The sequence below is a fragment of the Phyllostomus discolor genome, chromosome 6 (genome assembly GCF_004126475.2).
Source record: "Phyllostomus discolor isolate MPI-MPIP mPhyDis1 chromosome 6, mPhyDis1.pri.v3, whole genome shotgun sequence".
Classification (NCBI taxonomy): Eukaryota; Metazoa; Chordata; class Mammalia; order Chiroptera; family Phyllostomidae; genus Phyllostomus; species Phyllostomus discolor.
In genome coordinates this window covers 143,882,968-143,897,851 of record NC_040908.2, presented here as the reverse complement: position 1 = coordinate 143,897,851, position 14,884 = coordinate 143,882,968, and the positions used below count along the sequence as shown (strand labels likewise).

General features: G+C 44.4%; 1 protein-coding gene across 1 annotated transcript; it reads right to left on the bottom strand.

The window, feature by feature from the left end:
* Positions 1–723: 723 nt before the first annotated feature.
* Positions 724–13,002, bottom strand: LOC114498984. The gene is given in 4 exon segments (XM_036030001.1): positions 724–1,106; positions 1,109–1,295; positions 6,839–6,991; positions 12,709–13,002. Coding segments are annotated over 4 exon segments (1,017 nt in total).
* Between the last annotated feature and the right edge of the window lie 1,882 nt (positions 13,003–14,884).

Below are 14,884 nucleotides of genomic sequence, written 5' to 3'. Positions count from 1 at the left end.
GCACTTGAACTCCACAGTGAGAGTGCATTCCATTCTGTGCTCATTTTATGGAGCCACCCCTGCCAGCTCTGGCTTGACAACTTCAGCCTCCTACTAAAGGGGGCCCTCAGCAGCACCTACAGAGTGGGGAACATCCCTGACAGCCCTCCTAGCCCCCCTTCTCCCACCCCTTCTTGAAGGCAAGAAAAGTTGGCTGCCTGATGTCTCATAAGATTTGCGGCATTTGTGGCAATTTTGTGAAGTTTGAACTTTTTAAACATCTCTTTATATTTTGTAAAAGTGAAGTTGTTTAATCCAATTCTGCCTCCTGCTATTTTTTTTTCAGGGTTATCACAGCCGGATTCACTAAAGGACCAAAGACAACTGCCAAACCCTTAAGAGGCAGTTTTTCTGTATAAACGTCACGCAGACAGATTGCTTGGGGCTGCATTTATTCATTTCCCAACATTCATTACCATATTTCATCCCGTATTAATTTTTTGACAATGCCTGCTCATTGCTTTGTGAACTCCATCTCAGAATGGGAATTCAGTGATTGCTTCTGGCCAGGTAGACAGCCTTCCGCTACTTGGGATGACAAAGATCCGTGGTCCCTTGATCCAGTCACATGTTCCTTAGTCAGTATCCCTTTGGCAGATGCATCTGAGCTACTGGGGACACTCTGCTGGCCTGTTGGATGCCTTTTTAAAAATAGGTCTTTATTTTAAAATCTAATCTTCCAACTTAGCATTTTCCACCAATGCGGGGTGCAGAAAATGTCACAGACTTCACAATCTTTGGCTTAGGCACACGCTTTGTGGGAGACTTAGCAGCAGCCATTGCTGTCTCTTTAGGTGCTTGTTTAGCCTTTTCTGCTGCCGTGCCATCCCTGATAGCTTGTTCTCCTTGAGCTCTCCTGCCTTCAGGTTTCTGATCCTCTTGGCAATGAAGAGAGGCACCAGTGAAAGCCCTCTGGAATTTGACTGCGTGGTGGGTTCTTTTCTTTTGAATTCCTTCCAGCTGTCCCTTTTTGTGCTTTCTTCTCCAGAGGACAGTCCAGTGTATCTGTTGAGGGCTCCTCTTGGAAAGGAATGTTAACTTGTGTTTGGCATTAAGAAATTGGAAACTTTCCCGTTGGTCCACACAGTGGCATAGTGCCTCCTGTGTCCTGGGTAGATCTTGTACCCACTAAATCTGCATAGCTCGACCTTCACAGCTGCAGCTGCCAGAAAGAAGGAAACATGGTAAGGAGCTATCTGATGACTTCTAAATCTTCCCTTGTCACCTAATAAACCTGCCTTTTCAAAATCTATAACCTTGAAAGTGAAGAAAAATGGGCTATTTGTGTAGCCATAAATGTCTCCTCACAATTGAACACTTCCCCGCCTTATATTAGGGTGGTATAAATTGCCACTGTTTGCTTCAGTTATTCTCACCCTGTAAGCTGCTCCATGAAGTGGTGCAGGAAGTTCCTTCCTTTAACTCTGCAACCACGGTGGCTGACGTCAGTGGTCTCATGGGGCGGGGCCTCCTTTGTGATCATCTGACATGGCAGACCAGACCTGAGGGTGAGGAATGGGACCACGGCAAGAGACACGAAGGATCCCCACAGCAAGAATAGGCAGAGAGAGGCTCGGCCAGCTTGTACTTCTTTAGAACTGTTCACCTTCTTGGCTGGAGAAATAATAGACTTGAAGCAATTGAAAAATCTAGAACAATTTATCCTGATTAGCTGAATCTTGAAAAGAATGGGATTCAAATATTTTCTTTCACTGAAACCATGACACAGATATTATGGCTACCAAGCCTACCAATCCCTCCAAACACATACTCTAGGAAGGAGAAAGGGTGCAGAAATATTGAGTGAGTGAATACAGACCAATGGATAACAATAAGGACCCAAAGATTAAAAAAAATAAAGAGAATATCATATAATTCTGCACAGTGAACCTGAGCTAAAGAAAATGATATCAATCGTTTTTCAGTCAAAGACTGAGTATACTGGTAAATAAAATGATTTGGGGAAATACAGTGTCTGGAATAAATAACACCCCCGTTTAATTACAAACTTTTATTACAAAATCATAAGCATGTAATTCTGTAACATAACAATATCACACTCAAGTGCACCTTATGACATTTTGGGTGAAATTTTCACATTAAAACTATAAATTATTACACCCTTATTATTACCCCACCAACCACACTCAGGCAGGCATTACTTCTGCCAGACCCTGTATAATTCACTTTAATGGGAATACGATATTCCAACTTCAGGGTAACTTACACATAATCAGCAAGTAGATGAGAGACAGTGGGGTTCAATGGGTCCTTTTAATCTGTAATAAACTAAGTATTAATACTATAATGAGAGCAGTGGCTGAACAGCTTTCCCCTTCTTGTGGGCCACACTGAAGAAGATGGGTAATGCGGCTTAGCTACAGGGGGGGCAGCCTCCATGCAGAGGGGTGAATGTGTCCTTCCTCTGCACGTGGTCCTGGGAAAACAGAGAACTTAGACACTTCAAGGGACAGGTGTATCTTATTTTGCTCTTTACACCTGAAAATCTGGAACCTTTCAGCTGCCTCTAAAGTTGGCAGCAGATAGGGTTAACCGGCTGTAAAACCGTGGAAAGGGTGTACCTGCAAGGAAAAAACTCTTTCAGACCCTGAAGGTTCTTCGGCCCCTTGTAACAGGTTGTTCCCGCCCCACAGTCCCCTCGCTGGAGGGAGGGCTGATGCCGGCCAGTGCCGGGGTTTAGCGTGTATCCATGGCTGCCGGTGGCTTGTTTTCTGAACAAGTCCAAATCAGAGACAGATCAAGGGTAAGCTCAAATAGAGGACTTTTTAAACACAGGGTAAAACTCAAATTTTCTGATTAGAGAAATGAGGGCTAAGGCAAGATCGTGCTAATGAAAGATTCCAGGCAAAGACGTCAGGGCTGGCTGCCAGCTCTCAGACGGGGCTTGGCAGACAGACAGCGGAGCTCTGACAGGGAGTTTCTCTGTGCATTTAGAAGAAAGCAGAATAGATCTAAATGCAGCCAACCTATTGATTTATTCTCTTTGTACTGGACATGGCTTTTTATTAAAGAAAGCAGATATTCAATAGTGTTAACTAGTAATGGGAATTGACTTTTCACTAATTGCACAGACCTTGGCATTAATATACTTTAATGGAACCTGGGCTCAGTGTCCCTCAGATCAATCCTGAAGTTTTTCTCTAACTCTTTCTGGTCAAAGGACATGAACAACATTGTAACTGAGAGAGACCTTTTTAAATCTTTTTTTTTAATTCATGGAATGAATAGGCTGAGGGACTTTCTTTATTCCAGAGGACCAAAGAGAGGAATAGTTGTGTGACCTGTAAAATACATAGAAACTCTGTGATCTGAACTGACTGCGGAGTTTGGTGTCGGCTGTTTAGAATTCAGTTATAAATGCTGGAAAAGAGTTTGGCTTCCCAGGCACCTGGCTGGTCCTGCCCCTGCTGGATTCTCGGAGGCAGAAGACTCATCACTTATTTATCATCCATTTGTTAGATTTATTAAAAGTAAATAGGATCCCTGACAGCTGCTGGGCTCCCATCTCACAGACATGGAACCAGGAATGTGAGAATATACGGTGCTCTCACGAACCTCCAGCAGCATCTGACCTCACTCAGGCAAAGCGGTGTGCAATCCCAGATCCTGCCGGGAGAGAGGACATTCCCGAAGTTCCCAGAGTGGCACATGTCCATCTTCAGTTCTTTAGGACTCATTGCTGGATTCTCCCTCTGGCCAAGCAAGGCAAAGATGCTTCTAAGACAATGATGCTTCAAACCCAAAGCACCAATCTGGGAGCTTCTCGAGGAGGACATGTGTACCTTATTCATCTTTGAAAGCAACAATGCCTGCAGTCAGCATGGCAGACACCACTTAATTCCTGGACTTACCTCCTTCTAGCTATGTGGCATTAAGTACACCTGTCTCTTTGGGTCTCTAGGTCTTTATTTAAAAAATAAAAAATAAAAAAAACACATCCTTTGCTGAGTTGTTGTGAGATTAAGTAGGCTGCTGTATGTGAAGCTCTTAGCTCACTGAGGGCACTGAGTAAACTCCAATGAACGATAGTTAGGATGATCATCACCTTTGAATCCTTTGCACTTAGACACTGGGCATTTGGTGACTGTAAGTTCAGTGAATGGGTTCATTCTTTGATCCAACGATTTCTATGCCTACTATGTGCCAGGCACTGTTCTGCAATGCACAGACAGACACATCCCTGACCTCATGGAGTTTACATTTGGGTGGGGATACAGGCAGGAAACAAGTAAATTAATAAATCAACTACCTAGAATGTAATTTAGGGTAGTGATAAGTGCTGTGAAAGAAACTGAGCAAGACAAGGGGATAGGAAATGACTGTGTGAGAGGGAGAGAGAGGGAGAGACAGACAGACAGACAGACAGAGACAGAGAGGGGCTAGGAAGTGAAGGGATGCTGGGAACACAAGTTTCTCCAGGCATCTGCCATGCTTGTCTTAATTCTCCATATCCTATGTTAACTCAGCATTCTCTCTTTACCTGATGGATTTTGTGCTGTAGGGTTTCTCTCTACACCGTGAGGTGAGATGCCACCCATTGTCTAGGCCTCCTTATTCCTTTCCATTCTTGGCCTTGCATTTTTTTTTTCTTAAAGTGCTCCACACCCAAATCAGCGCTTCCCTTCAAAAACGAACACTATGACCCAAAAGTTTCCCTACACCCTTTTTTACTTGAGGGAGTCAGGAAAATGCCTCTCTTTTCATGCCTGACTTTCCTACGTCCAGGCTTGCCTTCCGGAAGTGGACAGCCACGGACTCAAGATGTCTCGAAGTTGAAGGGAGTCTTTGCTTTCTATTTGCCTCTGCAAAGAATTACACAATGAGACTGCCATATTGAATTACTTTCAGCAGCGGAAATTCTTCCGTTCCCCGTCCCAGGCCAGTCTCTAATTTGAAAGTAATAATATTTGGGCAAAGCTCAGATGCACTAAGTTGCTGCCGAAGGCTTGGTGGGTTTTGTGGTAATTGGTTTTACTCAGCTGCTGATGCTTCACTTGGACAAATGAGAAATCAAACTACAGCTCAGTTTGCAGAAAAGCCCACGTCAGCAGTTTAGTCTGACTACTATTTCAGAGCTTGTTATGTTATTGGCAATAAAATGCAACTAATATATTGTTAATTAATATTGCATCCTACAGCTACTTTATCACATTATTAATCAGAGTGATGAAGCCCAGGAAAATGCAGCTCACCTTTAGCGTCTTTTCATCTCTTTAAAACACTTGTGTTTATGCACAAATAGATGTTTTGGTCAATACTGCCAAGTGTTTGGTTGTTCCTGGATGAGTGTATTCTATTTTCAAACAGTAACTTGCCCCTCAGGAATATTTTATTTAGCAAGACAGGACTTAAAGTGAAAGGGTAACCATTTCTGATCGTAACCTTGGCTTTGTGCTTCTAGTAATTATCCTTTAATTGCATTACCCTATTTGAAATAGAGTTGTAATTGGAAAAAAACAATTTGACATTCCCTGATGCTTACTCTGACATGCACTATTTGCTTTTTATTCAAATGTAAATTTTCTCCATAATACTATCAAAGAAAGAGGAAAAATTAAGCAAAATTGAAATGTCAGTAGCAATTTCTGACATGCAGGCGGTGTCATTCACTCGCGCTGTCTGGAAGGCAAGACTTTCAGCTCCGATGGAAAAAAAGTCCCAACTATGAAATTAGCATGCTCTGAAGAGAGAGGGAGAGATGGATGGCCGACTCTCAGATTGGTCCCTCTGGGATACGTGTCCTCTTTGCACAACGGTTTCAAAATATCAAACAAGCTGCCAGCTATAATTTTTGGATGAATAACCCTCTTTGCTTTACAATAAAAAAAAAAACACACCAAACCTGTTTTTCCTTAAAGACTGAAGGGTAATAAACTAAACCCTAGAGTTATTTCACCCTAGGCTTCTTGGAGATGGGTTTTAATTTGGGGCATGTGAGAGGTGATAGGCAGGCTCCGGAATGGCTCCGGTGATTGCGGCCTGAGGATAGTCACACCTTTTTGCCAGCTCTTCCGGTGGGCTGTGGGCTGGGCCTTTTGACTCGCTTCTAATGAATAGGACGCGGCAAAAGTAATGGGATGCCCCTTCCAAGATCAGGTTACACACAAGATTTGGGGCATGTGCCTTTGCAGGCTTCTGGGTCCTGCTCTCTCAGGTGCTCCCTCTGAGGAAAGCTGTGTGGTGCCTGGGGGAAGTCTCCAGCCAACAACCAGGGAGGAGCCAAAGCCTCCCAAGAGTTGAGAAGCAAGTCATCCCTCCGTTGAGCTTTCAGATGAGCCTGCAGCCCCAGCTGGCACCTGGCTGCCACCTCAGGGCACATTTTTGAGTTGGAGGCACCCAGAGGAGTGGCGCCTGGACTCCTGACCCCCAGAAACAGTGAGTGAATGAACGTGCTTGTTATTTTAAGCCATTAAGTTGCGAGTGAATTTCTTTTGTGGCAACAGATAACTAATACAGGGTGGGAAAGAGTGGTCGTTAAGGAAACAAAGAATGTCAGATAACGTTTGGCTCCTCCTGCAGTCTGGTAGGGAAAAACGGAAGCGGGGGTGGGGGGAAACACCATCCATGCCCTGACCTCAGTGTGTTTCCTCAGATAAGTCATATAACCTTTCTGTGCTTCCATTTTCTTATCGGAGATATAGCTTACCCTAGCAATGTTCATGAGTTGAAAATGAAATACCAAAGCACTCCGAAAAGTTTTAAAGTACCGCACATATGTGAAATGACTAGTGTTAACATTTTTTTTTTCCCTTGGACACTCACTCCCTCGGTCCAGTACTCTCTCTGACTCACGATACAGTGGCGTGAGCACTGTGCACCCGTAGACCTGGATTCCGATCCAGGCTTTTCCAGGGACTGGCTGTACGACCTTGAGAAAAGCCACACAAGCTCCATCAGTTTCCATTTCCTGATCTGATAACCCTTCGGTACACTGAAAGGGAGAATAAAAAAGAATAAGCATGTTTTGATCTAAGAGAGCAGGCTAAAAGTGTACAGCAATAATATTTGGGAATCTTTGTCAAAAGTGACAGAAATCTGACCTGAGACAGATTCTCTCTAGGATCTCCTTTGTCGATTTAAAAACACTGGTATTTAGTATCTGTTTGGCTCTTCCTAGGTTTCCAACAGAACGTAACTGTAATTTTCCTTCACCTCAGAGTCTACTGGCAAGGACGTCAGTGTGTCTGGTGAGTGTTTTTGTTTCTTAAGAGCACAGTTAGCCGAGCGAACCAGGCACGGAGCAAAGGTTTCAGGTGATGATGTCTAGAGGCCAGGCAGGGCACGGCTGGCTGCCGGTGCCTGATTCTGGTCTCTTGATTCTTCTACTCAGCACACCTCCTAACACTTAGCCCAGAACAGGTGTCTTTATTTCAGGAGGTCTCTGCCATGCCCTTCAAGTCTGAATTTTGCAGCTATGACCTTAATGGTGTTGCGGGACCACGGCAAGCCCTTGCATGACCTTGAGAGTAAGTATCTCTTTAAGTTGTTCACCCTTCACACCTCACTTGCCTCACCTTAACTCCTGGCTCTGTGTTATTTCCCTTGGTCCCATCGAACATAAGCAACTGTACTGCCCTGTTCCTTGCAGGCAGAGTAGAAAGCTGCCTAACCAGAGCTCTGAGGACCCTGTGAAAGTGCTCTTGCCCACACTACCTTCCTCACTCACCTTCACCAATATCTGGAGGTCTAAGAACTGGGTCACCTCCTAAAGCAAGATGGTATTGGGTAGAGTATATGGGATCTGGAAGGGAGAGATGTAAGTTGAAATTCAGGTTTTGCAAGAAAAGAACTGAGGTTCGGAACTTAGAAAAGTCAACGAATTTTTCTGGGCCTAACTTTTCTGTAAAGTGAGGAAGAGAGTAGCTGGACTGTCTTTTGGCATTTTTATGCAAATCGAGTGAACTACTGATTGAAAAATTATTTTGAAATTTGAAAAGCAGTAGGTAAGCACTTACTGTGATTATTAAGGTTTAATGCATTGTTCTCTGTGTTAGCAGTGATGAGGTCGTCTGTTTAGCCCGTAGCACACCGGAAAGAAGGCAAACACGTTGAGTAAGCTTAATTGACGAGCACAGGGTGAGAGCGTGGGTATATGCCCCAGAGGGAAAGATATTCAACTCAAAATGGTTTAGGAAAAAGAAGAAGGAAATTTCTGCAAGGGAACCGCATGTAACCTAAAGCAGAACAAGGGTAGAGTCAGTCCTCAGGGAAAATAGGAAAAGGCACTCACATTTAACCAGCATTTCACTTTCCTCCTGGGAGAGCATCCTTCTCTGCTATGTAGACATCTTCCTCCATATACTGGGACCCTCGCTGGTGGGGGTTCCCCATAGTCAAATCCTATAGCTCCCACCACCCAGGGGAGGCTGATCCTCTCCTTAATTTTGACCCTAAACCTTCCAGGGAAGGGTGCTGGCTGGCTTGGACTAACCAAGGCCAGGGAGGCAGACCCCGCAGGGAGACACACAGCAACTGCCTTGCCCGGAGGGGTGATAACACCTGGGAGCAGCCCCGCAGGTGCCCTCTGTAACGAGGCCCTGACTGGTGGCTGGGCTGTCCCACAGAGTTGTGTAGGTTGTGCAGCGTGCTGTATACAATAGCCCCACCTGCCTGGGGAGAAAATTGAGTAACTGGCAGCCATGTGAAAGCACTTCATTTCCCAAGAAAATGCACTCTAAAAGGTGACAGCAAAAGATATCTTGGAAAGTCTTCGTCCTAATGAGAGGGGATGGGACAGGTTTCCACTAGGAGAGAGAATACACCTTTGCCAGAACAGCCCTTCTCAGCCCCGTGGCCAGAGCCCAGCAGTCCAGGACCTCGGGCTGGGAGGAGTGACAATTGCATTCTCTCATAGGCAGAAGCCCTTCCGCCTTTCATATGGATGGAATAGGAAGGAGAAACTCAATCCAGCCACTAATATGAGTGGGAGAAATGTAAAAACTACAAACTGGAGTTTCGCTCATCAGACTTGAAAGAAATGATTGTCCTTCCCGATGGTGTTGGTGGCCCTCTTCACATGGTCTGGCTTGTTAATGTAGGACTCGAGGGGCCTTCCTTACCCACTGCCAGGGTGACTGCGGGCCCTGACCCCACGCCACCTCTCCTGCTGCTGCGTTCATCTCCCTCAAGCCCACGTACTCTAATCCTCTCTGCACTGCCTGCCACTCCTCCTCCGGGCACCCAAGCGCTCACACGATGGCCCCAATCTGCCTTCCCCGGTTCTTCTCCCTGTTCCTCTCTAGTCTACAAGTGTAGACCTCTGTTGTCACAAATATGTCGAGTCCCCAAGCCTGTGTGGGGGCTGTTTCCCCCGCCTGGAATGTGTTACCTTTTGAAACCTTCCCTGCTTGTCCTTTGAGACCTTTCCTGGTTTGTCCAAGTAGATAGATCTTGTCCTCCTCTGCTCCAGACTTCAAGGTTTGTACTTCCTCACAGCACTCCCCACACTGTCTTAAGTAACACTTGCACTTGTTATAGGGCATTCTTCCAGGCGAAAAGATCCTTGAAAGGAGGTGAAGAAAAATAGGGATTGTAAGCAATTATATTTCATACTATGTGCCACCACTGCTACATGTTATATAACCCTGACAACCATCCTTTTCACAGATGAAAAACTGAGGCACAGAGAGGTTTAGCAACTTGCCAAAGGTCACACAGCTAAGCCAGGATTTGAACCCAAGTAGTGTGCCTCCTTGAGTCCATGCTCCTGACAATTATTATACCACTTCTTGTGGAGGCAGAGGTGCATCTGGTGTGAACCCAACAAAGGCCTTTCAAATGCAGTGTACTGAATTCTTATTCATAATGTTGTATTCTTTTCCTTTAAGAGTCCCTCAAGATTGTACTAGCCCCAGGTTCTGTAAGACTGGGTGGAAATACAATGTCTTGCTCATCTTTGAGTCCTCTTAACCCTTGTGTAGTGATGATGATGACGATGATGATGATGATTCCAAGCCTTGTACCGAGCACTTACAAGGAAGGCATTGGCAGCCATCTTGCTGCGTCCGTACAACGTGAAAGTCAGGCATGGTCATTGCCACTTTTACAGATGACAAAAATCACCTCCAAGGCACTGACTTTGCCCAAGGCTACTCAGCTAGTAGTGGAGCCTGAGCTAAAACTCAGGGTTTCTGATCCCATATGTCATGCATCCCCCACTTGGGTGCTTGCTGCCTGTGGGTTCTGACAGCCTTTCCAGAGCCTAGTGGGTGGTGCTCCTCCCCACTCCCGCCCCCTGCGGGCCCCTCTGAAAGGCACTCCATCACATCCAGCAATGGTCTAAATTGAAGTTGTCCATCCTGCCTTTTAAGTTCTCCAGATAATGAATCTTTTCAACCCTCGCAGGGTGCTTGATGTTAATCACACAAAGAGATGCAAACTCCATCTGTCACCTTTGAGTAGATACAGCCTAAGAGGTATAGGGATTATATGGGAATTGCATTTAACTTCCAAGTCCTAATCTTGATAATTTCTTAGGGGAAATTCCCTCAACTGTCTGTCTGCAAGAGACTTTCAAATCCCTCAAGCAATTGCTAAGTGATCCTAGAACTAAGGTTGCCTGTATCTAGAGATTTTTGGTGAGTAGCCTACAATTTATTATTCTGTATTACCAAAAGCCTAAAGAATTATGTTATACAGAACTATCCTACTTTCACAGCTTGGAATATGGAGACATATTCCAAGACCAGAGGAGCCCTGGATTGTTAGTAACGTCTAAACAGTGACCCTGGAGAAATCACCATACAGCCAGTCATTTCCAAGGACATGCCAACTCTAAGTGTTGTGCAGGGAGCTACCTCTACCAACAGGCCCTGTCTTCTTTCCCAGGCTTCAGCAGCCAGTGGGAAAGAGGCAAGTAAGCAGAGGCACCAGCTGAGAATTCAGTCTCTGGAGTTAGGCCAGCCTAGGTGTGACCCCAGCTCCACCTCTAACCAGCAGTGAGGTTTATGCATACTGCTTAGCTCCACTCACTGATTCAACACATAGTTACGGAGCCAGCCAGCATTGTAGGCACTGAGACAAAGGAGTGAACAAAACTATCTCCTGGCATTTCCAATTGTCTGCAACATGGAAATAATTGAAGCCGTGAGCTCACACGGCTGTTTAAGGCTAACGATTCAGCCTGGGACCTGACTCAGATTTATATTATAAAGAAGAGTTCAACAATCTTTTACCTTGACTCTAGATTTAAAACGAAAGCAACAAGGCAGGTTTGTTTGTTTATATTTATATTCTTCCAACCCTATTTTTTAGGAAATTCTTGATGGGGCCCAGGAAGCCTGATACATAGTTTCTGGTGCCTCGGGCCATGCAGGGAGGAGCCGGTGGCAGGAGGAAGGGTGCAGGAAGATGAAGTACATTTGGTAAATCCGACCATGGCCACATTCTGTTGGGGTGGCTTTCGCACTGATATTCACAGGAGCTCTTCATTTCCAGCTTTATTCTGAAGGCACTCAGCTGATATTATTTTACCTCTGGAGTTTCTGTCTGTCTAGAGCACTATTATAAGCTTTTAAATGAAGCATTTAGCCTAAATCTCTCATGATGTGGCTCACAGGACTTCCAGGCCTCCGTGGTCAGAGGTGGGTTGGATGGCTCCACCGAGAGAGCCTCACTCCTGTGCGGGTCTGGGCACTGCGCTGTCCCTGCATCCCTGTGACACACGAGGACCCAAAGTCTGTGTGCTGGTCCATTCCTCCTCGGAACACAGCCGCAGGCAGAGCGCCACTCTGAGAACCACGTGGGCTGTCCTTTGTCCTACTCCCAAAGAATCACACTTTCCTGCGTTTGTCTTTTTATCATCGGGGATCCATTTCCCAGTAGGGTCTGATGTCCATTTCCTTCCTCCAAAATTTTGAGATGAAACAATCAGCATAGTTGGGGATGAAATTAGGTAATTAAGTCATTTATTCTGCTGTTTAATAATTATTAGAGTTGAGTGAAGGCTTCCTCTGTTCCAAGCCCTGGGCTGAACAAAGTTTTACGAACATCATCTCACTCAATCGTCACGACAGCTGCATGAAGGCCCCTCTCCCCCACGAAGTTACTCTCATTTTAAGGCAGCAGAAACGGAGGGTCTGAACTGTCAAGAGAGTTGCCCGAGGTCCTTCAACCACGGAATTATATGTCATGTCCTCTAGGTGACCAGAAAGGGTTACAAATCGTTAACATCACAACTCCCACCACCTTTTTGTTGTAGTGCTACGCAGTCATGGTTATAAGAACAAGAGCATTCAGTATAGGAAATTTGAAAATTGTAGAACAAACGCTAGACAAAATTTAAAATGACATGAAATCAAAGTAAATGCTCTCAACATCATGGTACATCTCTCGCTCTGCTTTTCCACTTTATTTTGCTTTTTGAAAAAATTGAAATTGTCCTATTTATCTTTAAAAGAATTTAACATTATATCAAAATATTGCCCCGGTCATTAAAAATTCTCCAAAAAACTTATTTGGTTACATTATATTGATAAATATTATACCATTTAGTTGTTCAACTATTTTTCTCTTGCTGGAAAATTAGTTCACAAATTTTTTGTCATGTGACAAACATACTTATATAAAACTTCTATTTTTAAGCCCCAATGGCAGCCATGTTTGTCATCTAGAGGTGACTTCCCTCTGGACAGCTGTGTCATCATTTACATTATCTGGTTGTTGGGTCATGAGGACCTCCATTGCGAGTGCCCAGACCAAAGGCTGAGGACCGACCAAGTGACAGGATGGGTCGTTATCCTCGTGGTGCTGTTCGGGGCTCAGTCTGGTGGGGATCTCCCGGAGGAGGCGCAGGAGGCGGGGATGAGCGGAAGGGAGAGACCAATGAGAGCACAAGGGTGTCTTCGTCTGTCCTGCACCTCTGAGAGCGCGCTGCTGGCCACCGCAGAGCCACTGCACGGTGACCCTGGACTTGTTGCCTTGACCTCTATGGCTGTGGCCCATCGCGGTGCAGGCTGTGAACAAACACCGCCCTCCTGTGGCCCCAGGCCTTTGCCCTGCTTCCGTAGCTGGCTTCCTGCCCACCAAGAAGACAGAGGACAGTGAACACAACACTTCCTTTTATTCCCACTTTTCTGCCTTCAGCCCCAACACCTTATTCTTAATTGGTCCGACTCACTTTCCCCCCTCGAAGAAAGGAGGGACCTGACTTTTTTTTTTTTTAAATCAAGGAAGGAAAGGAAAAGAAAGAAGGTAGAAACACATCTGTTAGACTCCAATACCAGTTTTATCTCGGGCTTCGTGGTTTCTTTTCACATTTTAAAATATTCTAGTTACGGAAATTGACTAACTGTGTAATATGTGCCAAGCACTGTGTTTTATGCAGCATAGTAGAAATGACCAAGGCTCACCTTAAGGGCAAATCTCGTATAATTTTGCTCAGATGGACTGCTTATTCAGAAATTTAGAATATTTCCGTTTATTGAGCACGTGTCTGAATCAGGCTCTCAACCTGGCACATTTAATCCTTACAATATCTTTACCATGGAGGTACCCCTGTTCACATTTTACATGCAAGGAAATGGAGGCTTCTAGAAACCACGTAACTTGTCTGAGGTTGCAGAGCTTAAGAAGTAGTGGAAACAGCCTTCAAACTCTCATTTGTCTAACACCAAAGACCATGCGCTCTGCTCTGGGTTGTAAATAATTATAATTGAAGTATTGACTGATTCTGGGATATTTTCACTACGATCTGCACTTCAATAGAATACTTGATTCCCAGTTGAAAGAACAACTTACATAAAACAGAGGTGGTTGAGAAAGAAAATTTTTTTCTTCTCCACATTAAGAAACATTTTCTTCCTAAAGCACTTAAGCAAATAGCACTCTAATACCTTAAGAAATTTGCTTTCTAATTGGTTCTCTTCTCCAAAGCAGGTCAGAGTCGCTTCATTGGGAGTTTGTAGTGAAACATCGCCCTCTTCTGGACATTTGGGCATCATACAATGAAGATGGACAAAGTATTTTTGAAAGAGCTAAAGCACAATTGTGCCGAATGACAATGAACAGCTGTTGTTATCACTTATCATATGTACGCTTTACTGCTCAAAGTGACTCCTCACAATGGAATAAGAAAAACATTTTGGAACTTGCAGAGCAGTAATTTTCCATTTTTATGAAGGTGGCTGAGTGCTGGGTACAGAAGTAGACAAAAGTTTTAACTATTAGGGAACGCCTTAACTATCCTATAATAACCTAACTATAATAATACTATAGAAATAAACTATAATAATAACAATACCTAAACCATCAGAATCAAATAGCTCCAATGAGCCCTGAGTAGGAAGAACATCATATGCATAAGATAACTGGAGAAAGAACACGATGAATAGAGATTGGCATTGGTTTTTTTGTTGCTGTTGTTTTTTCCTAGACAGTGAAACCTTTTAATTATCTCACACAACAAAGTCCAGAGACGGGTGATTTCCAGCTTGATGCAGCAGCTCAGTGGTATCACATCGTCAAGTATTCAGGGGGTTTCTATGTATCCATACAGCCACCTTCACACATTAGCTTTTCATCTTTTTATTTATTTTTACTTTATATCATTACTTCTTAAAAATAAGTTTTATTGATGATGCTATTACAGTTGTCCCAATTTTTCCCTCTTTGTCTTCCTCTACCCAGTACCCCTCATTACGTTTGGCAGTCACCCGTGTTTAGTTCATGTCCATGGGTCATGTATGTAAGTTCTTTGGCTTCTCCATTTCCTATACTGTTCTTAACCTCCCCCTGCCTATTCTGTACCTACCAATTTGTACTTGTTACTCTCTGCACCTTGTCCCCTATTCTCCTCCCTCCCCCTCCCAAATGGTAACCATGCAAA